This window comes from Anas platyrhynchos, chromosome 1 (assembly GCF_047663525.1).
Source record: "Anas platyrhynchos isolate ZD024472 breed Pekin duck chromosome 1, IASCAAS_PekinDuck_T2T, whole genome shotgun sequence".
NCBI lineage: Eukaryota > Metazoa > Chordata > Aves > Anseriformes > Anatidae > Anas > Anas platyrhynchos.
This window is the reverse complement of record NC_092587.1, coordinates 184,161,008-184,178,498: the sequence shown is the minus strand read 5'-3', so window position 1 is coordinate 184,178,498 and position 17,491 is coordinate 184,161,008. Positions and strand designations below refer to the sequence as shown.

General features: G+C 35.8%; 1 protein-coding gene across 14 annotated transcripts in view; it reads left to right on the top strand.

Annotated features, from left to right (window-relative positions):
- Positions 1 to 17,491, top strand: part of FRY (FRY microtubule binding protein) — a 234,580-nt gene that overhangs the window by 163,030 nt on the left and 54,059 nt on the right. For all 14 annotated transcript variants that reach the window (XM_072032630.1, XM_072032633.1, XM_072032632.1 and 11 more), the window contains 8 exons: positions 633 to 787; positions 4,135 to 4,234; positions 4,589 to 4,760; positions 6,530 to 6,786; positions 7,744 to 7,890; positions 11,418 to 11,586; positions 12,338 to 12,428; positions 14,785 to 14,867. In XM_072032630.1, the coding sequence (XP_071888731.1) occupies positions 633 to 787; positions 4,135 to 4,234; positions 4,589 to 4,760; positions 6,530 to 6,786; positions 7,744 to 7,890; positions 11,418 to 11,586; positions 12,338 to 12,428; positions 14,785 to 14,867 (1,174 nt within the window). The remainder of the gene's footprint in view (positions 1 to 632; positions 788 to 4,134; positions 4,235 to 4,588; positions 4,761 to 6,529; positions 6,787 to 7,743; positions 7,891 to 11,417; positions 11,587 to 12,337; positions 12,429 to 14,784; positions 14,868 to 17,491) is intronic.

Sequence of the window (17,491 nt, the reverse complement as noted above, 5' to 3'; positions counted from 1 at the left end):
TACTGAAGGAACACAAAGGCACAGCCCATGCCTTAGCCACGGTGCATTTGTAGAAGTGGTGGTCTCTGAATTAAGGTGCTACTACGTCTGTACAGAGAGCTAATATCTCTGTTAGATCATTTGATATAGTTGGATTAAGCAGACAAGTCTTCATACCCACAGATTTGTAAAAGATACTGTTTTTCTTTGCCTGCCTTTCTTCTGTGTTAGTCAAAGGCAGGATAAACTTGGAAATGTGTCACTTCAAGGAAGACGCTTAAAGAAGGAAATAAACATTTAACAAATCAGTTAACCAATACATGTGGAAGTTATCCAAAAACAGATGTGTATTAGCTATTCCATAGATTCTGCTGTTTTCCATGCTTCATTTTGGAAACCTCCTTTGAAAGTGTATTTCATTTATATAGTCATTGTACATACACTTTTCTTCTAAGTGAGTATTGAAAACCGAGCCCCACTTCAACTGTGTTATCCCTAAAATAAATTTATGGTAAATTTTCTGATTTCTTTTTACTTACCTTAAATGCTGCATTTTCCCCTTGTTTTGCCTATGTTGCCCTAAGAATTGTAGAGAACAAACATTTTCTTTGTTAACAATCATGTTTTAACATGTTTTTCATTTATATTCTCAGGTTCATCAGCTTGGATGTGAAGTAGTAGTCCTATTGCTGGAATTGAATCCTGATCAAATCAATCTCTTCAACTGGGCTATAGATCGATGTTATACTGGATCCTACCAGCTTGCTTCTGGATGTTTCAAAGCAATTGCAACTGTGTGTGGAAGCAGGTATTAATTAATTTGTAATTAGGTGTATGTAATACATTATAGCAGATCTATAAAAGTAGGTTTGCTTTTTCTGAAACAGTTTTATCTGGGTATATGCTGTATATTTCCACTCTTTGCTGATATAAACAGATTTAACTATCCCCAAACTGAAAAGTAATGTTTTCACTGCTAAACCTATTTCATATTGGTTGTTCTTCTGGTTTGTCTGGTGTGAAGGATGAAGAAGAAAAACAATAGTTTAAGTGAAGTGATATGGGAAAAATGGGCAAAATGACAAACTATATTTTGAAGAATGCGGAAACTGGGCTAGAATATTCCTGCCCAAATGCATAAACTCCTGCACGGCCAACTGGCATGCTCTTCTTGAGCATACACTGAAATAGTCGCCTGCAAAATTTGCTACTCATAGAGAAAAGGGACTGAGTATGAGTGTTGGTATAGCCATACAGGCAGATTATCAGATGATAGAAAGGATCACTTCTAGAATGCCAGTGATCAGATGTGCATACAGCCACATCAGCTGCCTATACATTTTAAAATGTAAATAAAATAGAAGGTTCAGCTCATAATATGAAGAATTGTTATCCACATCTTTACATTATATCACCTCAGGCAACCCTTGGAGACTGTATTGCTTTACATTCATGATTCTGACAACAAAGTTATGTCCCTGTTAGAAGATGCTGCTATTACATGCATATGTGAAACCTGTGGCATTTTAATGCTATTTTCTTCAGGAAGATACAGAACAAACACAACATTTTATTTTGCAGCATAAACCTGTTTTCAATAGATTTGCCATGGCTTTTCATTCATTTACTTTATAAAAAGAAAAATGTTCTAAATGTTACTAGTTTAAAACAAACAAAAAAAACTTTGTTCTTTTTCTGACTTGCTTTGATTGGAGTACCTGTTCCTTTTCTATGCTCTGATATCACTGCTGCTAAATGCAAAGCAAATAATCTACATGAAGACACAAATAGAAAATTCTGCTTTTGTGTCAGGCCTTCATAAAATCTTTTTTATTTTTTCCAAGACCTTCCCCAACAAATTATAAAGGAATTTAATAGTAGTTAAAAAAAAAAAAAGTTAGTTTGAATCTAATTAGCATCTGATTAATCTGAAAAATTTAGTCTTGTCAAAAATAATTTGGCAAGATGTATGGTCAGCATAGTTCAACAGAGAAATATGTGGGATATAGCAAATCAAAACAAGTCAAGTATTTTAGAATTTATTTTATCTGTAAAACATTTTGTTCTCACAGGAACAACTAGACTATAGATTGTGTTATAGTGAGATTTCAAAAATATGAATGGAATTTTATGTTTGAAAATTCAGTTATTTTAAGGGGTTTTTTATGCTTAACAAATACATAAATATATCATTTCTTCAGCCTTTTTTTTCTTTAAATTGTGTTACCACTGCCACTATGTCCTAAAAATTAATCACTCCTATGCCTACAGAAAAAAAAATGAGAGTGATCTGCATGATTTTCTTTGAAGGGAAAGTCTTGATTTCTAACAAGTTGAGGATTTTTTTTATTATATGAAACCTTATCACAGTATTTCATCTATCATCTATGAATAAGTATAGAAGTACCATTATCTAGAGTACTTGTAAAATGAGCAGTAATTTATCTCACTGTTGATGTCTGTCTTTCTGCAAAGAATAAACAATCAGTGCCTTTCAGTTTATGGTCCTCCCATATATTACATCTGTCATGACTTCTATACATAATATGTTGTGGAATTGTACCACTCATGTAGCTGTAGATTGGTATAATGGAACAATTATAAATGTATATTCTGTAGGTTTTTTGTTACTTTTTCGAGTAAGTAAGTAAGTAAGTAAGTAATCTGCAAGTATTTTACATGCTTTCAAACTCCTTAGAAGCACAGGACAACAATTTTAAAATGCACCATAAGCACCTGAGGTAGATGAGTAAACAATAAAAGATACCTATGTAAAATAAAAGTTTTACCTGAAGGCACAACTGCAGTATCTCCAGCTTTCTATTTTAAGACAAAGCATAATTATCAACGCTGTACATTTGATTTTATGTACATTAATTTATGTCTCTTAAGAAAAAGGAATGAATCCGTTTAACTGCAGAGAAACTGCTGAATGTTTGGTTTCTTGAAAATGCTATTGCTTATTGAGATGCCTTGAGAGGATTCAATACTCCCAAAGTAGTTCCACAAATTTGTAAATATTGATTAGATCTCTTCGTATATTTTTTTCATCTGAAGGAAGTCTCCACCAAACCAAAAATTTTCTAGTATATTTTAGCTAGCTATTTTACTATTTTTTCAGTAGGTAAGGTTTTTTCAAATTTCAATCCATGTATGCGTGACTTTACATTTTACTTGAATCCTTTTCAACTCTGTTTTTAAATTCTATTTTAGATTGTTTAATATATACATTTTAGCTAGCTATTTGGTGGAGTTTGCAAGAGGATTCCCTAACTTCTTTTTCGTTATTGTTTTTTAAACTTAGTGGAAGGATAAAGAGACAGCTGCAGAGCAGTATACATTGCAGCTACTATTTGAAATTGCCGAGAATGTCCCATGCCATGCATGTATTGGCCATACTTTTTAACACTAAAATGTGTTAGACATTCTGCAGTCATCCAGGAGCACAATAACACACATCTAGGTAGAGAAATTAAAGGTTCACAACTCAATCAGATGTATTTACAGAAAATCGTGGAAAAGCAGAAAATTATTTATTGAAAAAACAAATGATGTTATATGAGAATTTCTTTTCGAGCAGTATTCTCAAGTTAATATTTTAATGTATTTTCCCATGCATTAAATGTTGACTGTATAGGTAGTAGACTTTCTGAGGCAGTCTTTTTGTTTACTCCTTGAAAACAGTTTAGGTAGAATTTCTAACATGCGAATGTGCATTTTGGAAATAGTGTCTTTTTTCCAAAAGGACTGTTCTAATTGCAGCTTGCTTTAACAGGTAGCTTATCCCTGGAATTTTTTGCGCTACCCATCTTCTCTCATGGGTGTTGGCCTGTTCTATAAACAGTTTATATTATAAATTAAAGTGAATTGACAGTTATAGGCACAGGTATTGCTTTTCTCACTGTGGGTAACTCAGTGCATTCCTAAGCATTAGTCTAAGGTAATTATAAATAATCCCTTCTTTCTTCTAGTTCACCAGATGGCCCTTTGATCAAGCAGCATGTATTCATAAGAGCTCCCTTTCCCATATTCTGGTAGTAGAACAGAGAAAAAAAAGATGACATTCTCTTTAGACCATATTACACACTAAATCAGAGTGAATATAATCTGCATTCCTCATCAACGTTCACAGAAATATTCTGTTTATTCTTCTAGGAACTATCCTTTTGATATAGTGACGCTCTTAAACTTGGTGCTGTTCAAGGCATCTGACACCAACAGAGAGATTTATGAAATTTCCATGCAACTTATGCAGGCACGTATCAGCTATTTTTTTTTCTTTTTTTTGCCAAATAACTAAATGCATGTACCCTCCTATCTTCTCAGGGGTCAGGGTGGGGGGTCGGGAGGGGTTGTGCGAACTTCTTATAAAGTACTGTTTATTGGCATTTTAGGTATTTTAGTTTTGTTTTGAAAATAAACAATTAGTTTTGTCTTGCCTATCTATTTATGGGAACAGTTACATAAAAGTTAATGGGAAAAGATATGGTGTCTTTCAAATGTGGAGCATATAGATCACTCTCAGATATCTAAACTTAAAAGTCTGACATTTTCTGAATTATTGAATCTTACTGTCTCATTACATGGTTTGTTTTTGTCTCTTTCGTAGATTCTTGAATCAAAGCTTTTTGTTTATTCGAAAAAGGTAGCTGAGCAAAGACCAGGCAGTATCTTGTATGGTACACACGGTCCATTGCCACCCCTTTACAGTGTCTCACTTGCCCTTCTTTCATATGAACTAGCAAGGATGTATCCTGAACTTACCCTTCCACTTTTTTCAGGTACTTGTAGCTGTTTGACTTATCTGCTTTACAATTTTGTAAGAACGGTACGCTACTAAGGTATTTCCAGCTGTGAACAGCAATTCTGTTTATAGATGTAGGTTGACCTGATTTTATTCTGGTTCAGGTGAAATCAGATTTAGCAATGCAATATATATTTCCTAGCAGTACTCATATAAAGTACAGGATAGCTATTTAAACACCTCAGCTGGGGGTTCTGTGCCATTTGTGTCCTCTTAGAGTAACCTTGAGATTACAAGGGCTCCAGATAGGTTAAAGTGACATTGGAAGATTCTTTTGTAATGGGTTCTTCTGTTAAGCACAGCAATTCTTCTCATAGATATATCTGTATAGATGATAGCTGTGAGGACAGAATTCTTCATTTTATATAAACATGACTTTAACTTTGGAAAGATTGTATGCGTCCAGTTACCATTTACCAAATATTCAAATCATTCTGAAAGAGTGATCTCCACCTTCAGTTATTTGCCACATCTGCGTGTCATTAGCATCATTTTAATTTTATCAGAAATACATTTTGCCAGATTAATGAAAAAAAAGAATCATGCCTGCAGGAGCACCATTCAGAATATGACCACTCTGAGACCACTCCTGGGAACAACTACATTTTGAGACCTGTCTGCCGGTTTTAATCCATCTAGTGTGTTGCTCTAGATTTTAAATACCAGAATGCAATGTCTGTAATCATGGGAATTCTTACTGAATCTTAAGATTGCTTTGTGTTGTTTTTACTCAGTCTGCAGTGGCTGGAGGAAGGGTAAATGAGTAACAACCCATCATCTGCCTCTTAGTGCACAAGATGCCATGAATTATAAATTAACAGGAGTAAGGAAATTCTGGTGGCTTGTCTATCTTACAAAAGCAAATGTTGGTCATTAGTACTGTTATCTATTTATGTTGATGTAGTAGCTATGTCATTTAACAGAACTCACATAAATAGCGCACATCACAGCCCCTTCCTATCTATCTAGAATCATAAGGAGAGAGAATAGTTTATGTCTTGAGGATTTTTAAAAACCAGGCAGTGAGGAAGGAAAGGAAATGTTAACTGTACTAATTTTACAATAGAATTCTAGTAAAGAGAGCTGATGTGGTTCATCTTGGCAGGAAGTCTGCCTCTGTGTTTCTTATTGCAGATTTCCCAAATCCCTCTGCCTTCCAATTCTGGTTCTGTAAGCTTTGTGTGGCACTGTATTTATATAGCATTCTTAGAGTGCCAGCCACCTATGAATTTTGTAGGCCTCCCCACAGGAAATAAAACTCCTTTTACCTCCAATACGTTTTTGTAGACTTACTGTAATCAGTGCCTTCAGATTTAAACTATAGTTTAGACATACAGAGGCTGATGAAACACTTGTAATTACACAGAACACTTTTGTATGTTTTCTATAATGCTCCAAAAGCTCTTGATATTCTAGAATAGCAGCCAGTACCTGAACTATCCTTTTGCCTCTTTACTGATATTCATTTCACTTAATACATAATGTGGCATGGTAACAGCGGGTGATTTTCTGTTTCTAAGCCCAAACAATGTTAGTTATTTTAGACAAGACCTGACCAATTTCTTGCTACTATTGAATATTAAATTAAAGTTTCTCTTCATGAAGAACATGCTTTTGTATGTTTCTTGTTTGCAAGGTGTAAACCATCAGGTAGTTTAACACGTCAGAAATCTGATTTGAACAGTGTATTTAATTAGTTTCCTTTATAAATTAACATGTAGCCTTTTTTAACTTTTACTATCTTAGAGGTAAGCCAGCGATTTCCGACAACACATCCAAATGGAAGACAGATTATGCTTACCTATCTCCTACCATGGCTTCACAATATTGAACTTGTAGACAACAGACTGCTCCTCCCTGGTTCAAGCCCTACCACTCCAGAAGATGAACTAAAGGACAAGGATGGGGAAATTGCAGTCACAAGTGGACTAAAAGGCAATGGCTGGGGCTCTCCTGAAGCAACCTCACTGGTTCTTAATAATCTCATGTATATGACAGCCAAGGTAAAAAAAATAAAAATAAAAATAAATTCAAACTTAAGTTTTGTAAGCAAAACATACTTAGGTTTATGCCCTCTGATGCCAGAAATTTTGCACTGGAACAGTCTGTACTAATCATACACAAACTTCTTTTGGAAGGTTCACATTTTCTTTAAGGACAGTGCTAAGACTCTTTCAAAGCATGAACAGAAGTTGGAGAGGAACTAAGTTATTTCACTCCTGCATTACCTACCAGGTTAATGTCTGAGGCAGCAGATGAAAGTTTATTCTGGGATGAGATTGAGAACCTGGAATTTGTCCTGATGAAACTTTGTATTTTCTAAGAAATGCTTAAACATTCTTTAAGCCGGAGAGGCAGAGAAAAGACAAAATGACTATAAATTTCTAAAGTGTTTGCTTAAGCATTTTCTTGTAAAAGGGAAAATATTTTACATCCTAGGTCATGATAAAAGACCAGGGATTCCATACTGGACAAAAGGGTGGTGTTCCCATTAACCACATCCTGCAAAAGAGAGCAAAAGCTGCTGCTTTCCAATGTGGAAGCTGTTTAGTTTTTCATTCTGATAGGACTTATGTAGGACAGAGGTACCAAATTGCTCAATACCATGAAGACTGAAACAGTTAGGTGAAGATATGCAGAAGCAGAACTTCAGTTGCTTGAACAACTGTAAAGATGAAACCCAGTGAAGTGCTGGATCACCTTTTGAACTTACATTCCTGCAAAACATTTCTTGCAATTTAAGTCCTTTTGTGGATCTGAACCTAAATACTTTTGCATACAATTTATGTTCCAAAGTCTGTCAGATGGCCATTAAAAATACTGTTCTGACACTTGTTGCACCCTTTTACTGTTCATTTTGCATGAGAAAATGCTCTAAAAGGATATGCCTTCAGTTTGGAAGTTTGCATATTTATATTCTGTATACATTTCAAGAAATGTGTGCCTATGATCCTTTACAGTATGGAGATGAAATTCCTGGACCAGAGATGGAAAATGTCTGGAACGCTTTGGCCAACAATGAAAAATGGAGTAACAACCTTAGGATAACACTACAGTTTCTCATTAGCTTGTGTGGTGTTAGCAGCGATACCATCCTTTTACCTTATGTAAGTGTTTGCACTTTATTCACTATTGGTTGCATGGGTTTTAATGAAGAAAACAGCTGTCACCTGTAAAAAACACTTTTCTGTTTCAGGACTGAGAAATACCTGTGTATTCCTAACCACAATGTACAAATTAAATCAGGGGAATAAACGAGCCAAGAAAATGAGAAATCAAGAAAGGAAATTAGTGAGAACCTCTGCCAGTACAGCACACCTCATTTCAAGCAAGAAATTTTCCTCGCAAGCAAAGACTATCTTTGCTTGTCTGTGTGAGGGACCAGTAACGGGAACTGACCATAAGTTGCCAAAATTAATGGAAAAAAAAATAGATTTTTTTTTGTCTCAAAGTTGCATAAAAATATGCAATTTTACATGCATATTTAAAATTATATTACAAGACAGAATAGCTGTCCAGAGGTTAAATACCTTACATGAAAAATAAAGAGGATTAACAATTCTAAAAGCTTATAATTTTTCTCAGTAGGAAATTAGTTTACACCTCTACTACTTACATTTTAGAAATCATTGAAACAATTGGAGTTATATGATAAATTGAACGTAGCAGACAAATGTTATTAATATTCATCTGTTGCAAAGATTTAGGTGTTCCTTCAGAAAAACATGCAATTTTAAGAAGAAAGGGCTATCTCCTCCTTTAGGTGAATAAGGCTTCCTGGGGGACATCTCCAGAAGAGCAGCATACCTAACCTTTATAAGCTCTTTACCACATCGGCTTTTGCCTTCGCATGGCTGTCATGAGTTACATAACTGTTCCTGCAATATGCAAGTCAAACTGTGCGGGATACTGTTATTATTCAAGTTAAAATAAAATCAGGGTTGCCTGAGAAAAGCAAGATAGTCCCATTCCCATGTGCCTTACTGCTCAGTTGCTGTGAGTAAGGGAATCTAAATTTAGTAAATTTTCCAGCACAATTGCGAGATGCTGTTTTATTAGTTTGTCTCCTTCTGTTGATTTCCATGAAAGAAATTATAAATGAATATTAATGTGATTAAACATCTAAAAAGCCTTATAAATATGCTTTGTTTACAGTTACTGAAATTACACTTTTCTTCAAGTGTTTATGCTGACTGCTAAGAATAATAGAACAAAGGAAATATGGAAGACCATAAAAAAATTCAAGATGTTGTTCTTGCATCCTAGGCATCCTGTTGATTTCCATTTATTTGCAGGGTCTACTGCTCCATTTTATCATCAGTGCATGTATATGCAAAGGCAGTGGTGCTTAGCTAAGTAAGAGGAACGATTTTGAAGTGGAATTGCTGTAAGAACAAGCTCACAGTTTATATGAGAAGAAGATATTGGTTTAGATCCTAAATGTCTTGGGGGTAATGAAGATCTTTCCATCAACTGTGAGCTTTCAACACATTCTTTTTCCAAAACTGTTGCTATCCACCAGCTGTGAGCAGTCAACCCAGCTCTCATAACTATTCATAGCACTTCTCCTTCTTCAAATTCTCGCCAAACCCATTTATATCAAAGTCTTGGCCCTCACAGGCCTGTCTTCCTCCAGGACAGGACAGTCCTCCTGCTCAGCACCTACTGTCTTGCCTGTGGGACTTGTCTGCTATTCCTTGCAGGCTTCTGGCTGCTGTTAACAAGACCATCAGGTGATGGCAGCTGACAATGTTCCTGCGTTTTCTTCCACACTGTTAGTCTTCATTTTATAACGTTGATTTAAAAGGCTGATTCTCAGATTTTGCAAAACCTGAAAAAGTCTTCTGCAGGAACTTACAGCCTGACTGTGCTTGTGAGTCGCCCTTTAACTGTAGCTTTGTCTGGAGTAGGAAAATACACCGGGCTTATCACACGCATCTGCTCAGTGTTTTGATAATGCCCTGGAGTTTACAGATAAGAAATCATACTTGACTTTGTTAACTATACAAGACTGCTGATACCATAAACATGTATCTCCAATTAGCATGTAGATAACATATACACTTTAGCAAATAAAGATAATTCAAACAGTTTATCAGCACTGTTCCAGCTCACCTGGGCTCAAAAGACCATGCAGTTGCACGACTGCCAGTTTACTCAGCTCTTCGTGGATCCCTCTGTGCCCAAGGCAGTCACCAGCTGCTTCATGCCTTCAGCCATCTGTTCTGCTTATGTGGGCCCAAGCCAAAAGCATACCTTCACTCCTTTCCTTTTTTTTTTTTTTTTCTTTTCCAAGCAGCTAAATTCCTTGTTTCATCTTTTATACCTGCATTTTCTTTAAGCACATTTTTTTCCTAGTGCCCCAGTGTAAATTGCTTTCTTTCTTTCACATGTGTACTGAAAGACTCCTTAAAATATTTACAGTTCAGAAACCCCTTCAGCAGAAACTCTTACTGTAGGGAATGTGATCCCTTCTGGGGTGAAAACAGTTGGAAGTGGCACCATGAGCCCAACTAGAAAGGAAGTGGAATTGTATTTGGAAAGTCCCTAGGAGATTATAGAACAGTAGTTTAAAAAAGAACGTATGTGTCCATTTTCTCTACTTAAAAAAAGAAGAAAAAAAAAAAGAAGGAAAGAGAAGCACTCAAGAAGTTATTTTATTGGAAGTATTTATAAGAAAAAAACATACTTGGTGAGGCCAAAAGGCAGTTCAGTCCAGTGTATTTTAATATAAGTATCTGTTTAGGGACATCCTTAAAAACAAGAAGGCAAGCACAGAAGGGTGCTTCCCCGTATGGTTTCACAGCTCCCGCAATTTATGAAACAAAATGTTTTTGAGCCAGAGATAGTCTTCACTTTTAATAGCTATCCATTTTCTCTTCAACAATTCAGTCTAGTTTTATGTCAGTATCTAAGAAGTCCTTATTGCTGATGTGCATACAGTAAGGTTTGAGTAAGGTCTTGTCAAATAACAAAAAAGTTGTAGCTTTCTTTTTCCAGAATATCTGTAAATTATACTCTCTCAGATCTTTCAAATAAGTATTCTAGAAGTCTACCTGCACAGTTTTTTAGCTTTTTTACCATGTACTATCACTTCAGTTACAGATATAAGTAGCTACTGAGAACCTGACCTATTCTTTGTGGCTACAGCTACCTATCTCTCACATCAACCATATCTGGAAATACAGGCATGAAATTTTGGGTGGATCTAGCTTTCTCTATGAGAACTTTGCTCCATGCAAGATAGTAAGATTTACGTTCAGTGTTAGTCACGTATGCTTAAACTATAAATCACTGAGCATGATTCAGAGTTAAAGCTGATGCTCTTAAATGATGGGTACAAAATTAGTTGGCTTTGTGTATGTGTGCTATACAGTTATGTATCTAAATGGATGATTTGTGGATGGTAATCAAAAACTTTTGGGTATTTAGAACACAGATTCACTCAGCTGGGGAAGTGATCTTGAAATCAAAGCAAGCAGTTGTACTTCTCTTTGAACAAGACGGATGCACTTGTGCAGTTACGTGTCTGTCGAGCAGTAACATTTGCACTCAGTATTGTAGGGTATCATGTATTGATTTCTTTGTAAATTCACTTTGGACAGAGTTTAATAACTGAAATTTTCTTCTCTAGATAAAAAAGGTTGCCATCTATCTCTGTCGCAATAATACGATTCAAACAATGGAGGAGCTTCTTTTTGAGCTGCAGCAAACCGACCCAGTGAACCCAATAGTCCAGCACTGTGATAATCCTCCGTTTTACCGTTTTGCTGCTAGTAACAAAGCCTCGGCTGCAGCTTCTGGTATGATCTAAGTATGCGTGTCAGCTGTGTTCTCCTGCTCTTTCCAGTCTCCTTGTCTTTGAAAAAAAACAATCTCCTAATTACTTTTGCAACCATTCTGATCTGTATATATAAAGTGCAAGTTTCAGAGCCTTGTTGTGCATCTAAATTACAGTTCTTTTTCATTCCTAATGTTTTGTCAACAGGGGTTTACAACCTACTTAACTGTTTTAATACGATGTTGCCAGTGTTTGGTGTGGTTCACAACTTGGATGATGTGGTTCTTCTATCACTAGTTTTTCAGAACAAGAAGTCACTGCCAATGCTGTCATCATAGCAGATACACCAAAGCAACAGTCTACTGAAAACTTGAGAGATTCAACTGTGTGGCAATTTCATTTTCAAAGGCCTGAGGCTTTTTCAAAGCTGCTGTAGACAAAGCTACATAAGAGACACCCACCCCAAATTCAACCCTGTCAATATTTTGCCAAATTCTTGAAAAACAATAGATTAGGTCGCCTGAGAAGGACTTTAGTTCAAGGAGTGGAAGAGCATCACTATGTTAATCTGCCCCTCAAGGCATGCAAGGCATTCATCCATGCAAGCAGGTCCTGCTTTGTAGAGGTGTCATTGTTAATTCATTTGTTCAGCTGTTGTCTTAGCAGGATGATCACTTTGTCTGTGGCTACTAAAGAAAGTTATAGGCTTTTATTGCTTTGCAAATACTCTCTGCTGTGTGTACCAGGTGTGCTTATTGACATCTCACCTACAGGAACCACATCGAGCAGTAACACTGTTGTAGCTGGCCAAGATAGTTTTCCTGATGCAGAAGAGAACAGAATTGTGAAGGAGACTGATGAAAGGTTTGTGACATCTTTTTCTCCAAAATGCATGCATTTTTCTGGGCTAAGAAGTGGATCTTGGGCAAAATTCTGCTTGTTTTGTGGGGAATTCTGATGCTTTTTCTGGATAAAGTGTCTTAGAGAGGAAAATTGTGTTAAGTGTTTTGCTTTGAAACTATACAGTCTTTTACTACATATGGTACATACTGACAAATGATGAAGGAGTAAATGCAAAGCTTAAAGGCTGTCAGATTCTCCAGCACAAACATACGTATTTTTTCTCTTACTGAAACCCTCTTATTTTTGTAAGATAACTTTGAATTAATATTAATAGCATTAATTAGTAAGTATATTAGTATTACATTATTAGCCAGTTCTTCCTGATAGTAAGTAGTATCACTTCAGTGGACCAATCCACCTTCCAGAGGTTAAGGGCTTAGCAGTACAGAAAAAGTTGTGTGAGCAAACATTTCTGTACTTCGGAGTATATAGTGTATGTAGTGTATAGTTAGATTTATTTTTAGTTGAGTTGCAGGTAATTTGAATAAACTTCATTTCCTGGTATACTTTGAATCTGTGTTTCCAGGCTTTTTTATCTTGTATAAATTATATAAAAGAAGATTTATGATATTCAAATCTTCCAGAGACTACTGATAAAACTTAGAAAAAAATGCAAAATATGTTTTTAGAATTCATTGCTGGCATTTACAAAGACATTTGCCAAAGACAGTAGAAATGTCAGGTACACCTGTATTTCAGAACTGATCTATCAATCCTAGAACATCCATTAATACTGACTTCATGCATCAAGATGTATTAAATAATGTTTACAGAAAGTAATAGATTGAAAACCAGCTATTATCATAAATGTGGGCATTTTTGGAATAACACAAAACTAATCAGACGATATGGATAGTTTTATGTTGAAGCCAAATGACGTAAAATGGAAGGCTGAAAAGCCTTTGAAGTACCTCTGAGTGATCTGGAAATTTTTGTGTGTGTGCAAGTTCAGCTTTATTGGGCTGTAGCATAAATTTACAAGATAATATTGCATTCACTTTTGCTGTAGTGTTTAAATTTTTGACAGATAGTATAATGTTATATCAATGCCTGCCATCTTACGTAGTGAATCATGGCTTTAGTATAATTCTCTGTTAGATTGCTTTAGAAAGTATTTTTGTTTAAAAAATCTGCCCTGCTCTCAAGCCATTTCTATGACCTGTATTCTCTACTTGTTTCATAACAGGCAGTTTGTCTCTGCATAGTTCTTCCTTTTTTTTCCTTAACTTTATTCTACTTTTCTCTTTTTTATCAGTTTAAGTATGTATGCTAGATAAATACGTCAGTAATTGTCAGTTTGTATATATTTTCTAAGGGTATATGCTAAAACACAGAAGAACCAAATACTGGAAAGACAGAAAATGTCAGAATTAGTGACGGAAGATGGCTCATGATGTGTTTTTGCCACCTCCACAATTAATTTATTGTGCCCTAATTAGATAGGCAGGCTTTGGAAACAGCTTAATATATGAAAGGATAATGAAATGCCCTGCAATATGTATGCACAGTAGTAAGAAACCAAATTTTGCACAGAGAGCCTTCAACATGGTTTTGTTTGATATAGTTGTTTTAACACAGTTATTTGTAATTAATTTCCTACTTTTGCATAAGCTTTGCATTTGCATAAGATGTTTTTACATCAACACAAGTGTGAGCATTCAGCATGTCTCTTCTCACTGCCACTGCACACCTGATGACAGTGACAGCACAAGGAGGCGGTGGAAGCGCAAGATCACCAGTAAAATTAGTTTGTCATGGATCTGTGGCGGATTTGAAGACATTTAGGAAGTTTGTTCAGGCTCTCGTATGCTTTGACTCCTCTACTAGATATGCTTGTGCAGTTGTTGGATTATTCTGTTGAAGGGTCATCTGCTGCAGTGCTTGCTGCTTTGATAACTGTGTGGGCTTGACTTCAGGATATTCAGTCAGTTACTTGTTTAGCAGGTTGCCAGAATTTTGCCCATGAAGATGGGCTGTGACAAAATCCTCACAGTGAACAGTTTATACGCAGTCCAGCCTTAGCACAGTTTCTTGCTTCAAGAAAAGCAGCCATGTGCAGCAGGAGAATTTCCCCTCTGCTGAAATTTAAAAGCTTGTGACACAGCAGCACAGTGTCAGAACTTCTCAGAAACTGCTTGTTAGAATCCATTTTTCTGGAAATAAGTAACAGCATGTTCAAATTCCTGTCTATTCCCATTTAAAAGCGTATGCATAAGGAAATGCTTTTTTTTTTTTTTTTTTTGTAAAGTAAGCATGTATAGCCCAGATGTTTAATGTCAGTCTACGTTTTTAATAAAGATTTTTCTTGTATTTGAAGGTTCAGTAATGTAATCAGAGCACATACTCGACTAGAATCAAGGTACAGTAATAGCTCTGGAGGATCTTATGATGATGACAAAAGTAAGTTCTATTATTCAATTTGATGAAATTTCTGGTATTTGGTGGGAGAGGAAAACATTCTTTTGAATGGGGGAAGCTCTGTTTAACTTTTGTGTAAACAGCAATGCAGCATCACCATGTAGGGAGTGTCCCTATTTTCCCTTCATACCTCATTTATTTCCTTTGTTTAACCATGGGCTCAGTCAAACCTACTTAAAGGCAAGGGAACTGAAGGCAGCAGAAGAGAATCCTCTAGACAGTAACACATTGAACCATGCATAGCAAGGTGAAAGACATCCAAGAGCATTACAGCAAGTACTTTGAATTGTGCCCTTCACCAGTATTTCCCTCCAATTTTTTCCCTCTATTTTATGAACATGGCAAAATGAATGAGGAGTTTCCAGAAATGAGGCCTTATCTCTTAACTTTTCTCTGCTTTCTGCATCCAATTTCTGGCTGCATTATGCAAAACTGTGATAGAGGGAAGAATGAAATAGGGCTTCTGAGCACACTTGTTCTTTATATATTTCTGCTGAACAGACTGTAAATGGACCCTTGAAGCCGAGCAGAGATTCCAAAGGAAACCAAGATATTTCCATCAGCTGTTCAATTACAGTGTAAATTTGTTGGATTGGCCTAAATTAATTTCTGGAGTGAATCATAAGGAAGCAAATCTACAGAGTTTGATAAGCCCTAAGCAAATGTAAAAAAGGCAAGACCTTTTTTCTTTCATCAGACTTTCATCTCTGGCTTAATAAAGCTAGGTGAAATAATACAGAGGCCATAAAGTCTTTCCTTAGTGCGAAGGATACCAGTTTGGGACAGCATTTTGACACAGAAAGTCAAGATCTTATATACTCTTCCAGCTAAATATGTTTTAGCAGTATTTTTCAGCAAAACATGGTTAATACTTTCAAATACAAAAATACAGGGTGATTTTATCTTTATCCATTACTATTTTTCATAATAATGAAGTAATATATTTACAAAATACTGTATATGTACATTCTGCAGTATTTATATGCCCCAAAAAGTCCTCGACATATTAAACTCAGTGTCTTTTACTACAGTTCTCTTGTTCATCTAATGGTTTTCTACTGCTGCAGCTACTAAAAATTCTTCAGCAGATGTTAACTGGACCACCAGTGCTAAGCTGATCTGCATGAGCAATCTTTCAAAACAGAACAATGTTTATTTCAGAACATTCTTCACAAGTAGCTGGTTTTGATGAGGGTTTGGGTAATAAAAATGTTTTAAATACTGACATTTTCTCTGGGTCTTTTGGAATGTGTCCTTCAACTGCTGTGCAAATGGTTTTTCTCCTGCCTGTACCTGCACACTTTATAGTACTGTGAATATTTATGCAAGGTTTGCTTCTCACAGGGATTTCTTTCACAGATACATGAATACCTACATGTAAAATAAAATTCATTTTACTTAACTACTGACATTTATATAGATATCTGAATAAAAAGGGTAATTCTTATGTCATTTATCATGCTGGAATATAAATAATGCAACCTCCATTAAGAAAGTGCAACTTGCACCCTCTGGCAGACAGCCCAGGCAGCTAAGGAGTTGGTGGTATGGCTTATGTCTTCTCTCCAGCCTATTTGAGCATACATGCATTGCTGAGGGTATAAATCGGAAACATAACTCGTCAGCACAGAAACTTTCTTGTTCAGGCAAAGATTGTATGTTGAGGTGCAAAGTACTTTTTTTTTTTTTTTCTCAGTCCTTACTTAAACCCATGAAAACATAAGTGAGGAACTAGGTCTTAGTGTAGCCTTTATGAAGCAGTTTTATGTGAAACACTTAAACTGGCACGGTGCTTTTTATGTGAAAAGCATTTGGCAAACATCTGTTTAACCCTCAGAAGATGAAAACGTGCACTTGTCATACTTTGCTACTTTATTGGGTCAATTTATTCTTCTCTACCAATAACCAATAAATCATCCTCCAGAAGACAAGAGAAACAAGTAGCAGTCTAAATCCTAAAGAACTAAAGCATTCCTTGAAAGACGAACACTGAAGAGTGGAAATGATAAAGTTGGTGTTTTAGTACCAATTGTAGAAGTAGCTGAAAGTTTCTTGAAGATCTGGAAAGCTGAAGACATTTGTTAAAATAAAAAGTTGGTTCTGATACTTCTCTAGACATCAAAACAGTGTTGTGTTCTGTGGCAAGGCCAACAAGCACCAGGTACATGCTGTAAAATAAAGGCTGAGGAGAATGGTGAGAGTTACAAACCTACATGAAATGCAGAAGGGTAGAAACAAAACAAAACAAACAAAAAAAACAATGCTCTCACTGCAAATTCACAAAGGATAGTGCTTAGGTATATGTCAAGAATAGGCCTGGTAAGGATACTTTCCATGGCTGTGTATCATGGACTGCCAGACCTGAGAAATAAAAATGACCAATGGGAAAATCATGAAGAATGAAGGGGAATAAAATGTAGGAGAGATGAACACAGATATGCAGCCGGGAAAAGGCAGAAAGTGATGGAAATAACTTACCGGACCCACATTATTACAGATAACCACGTGGAAAAAAAATCTATTGCTTATTTACATACAGCAGTTGTCCTACTGAAGCAAAGTTAAATATATATTTAAGAAATTCAATAGATAATTCATCCCTACTA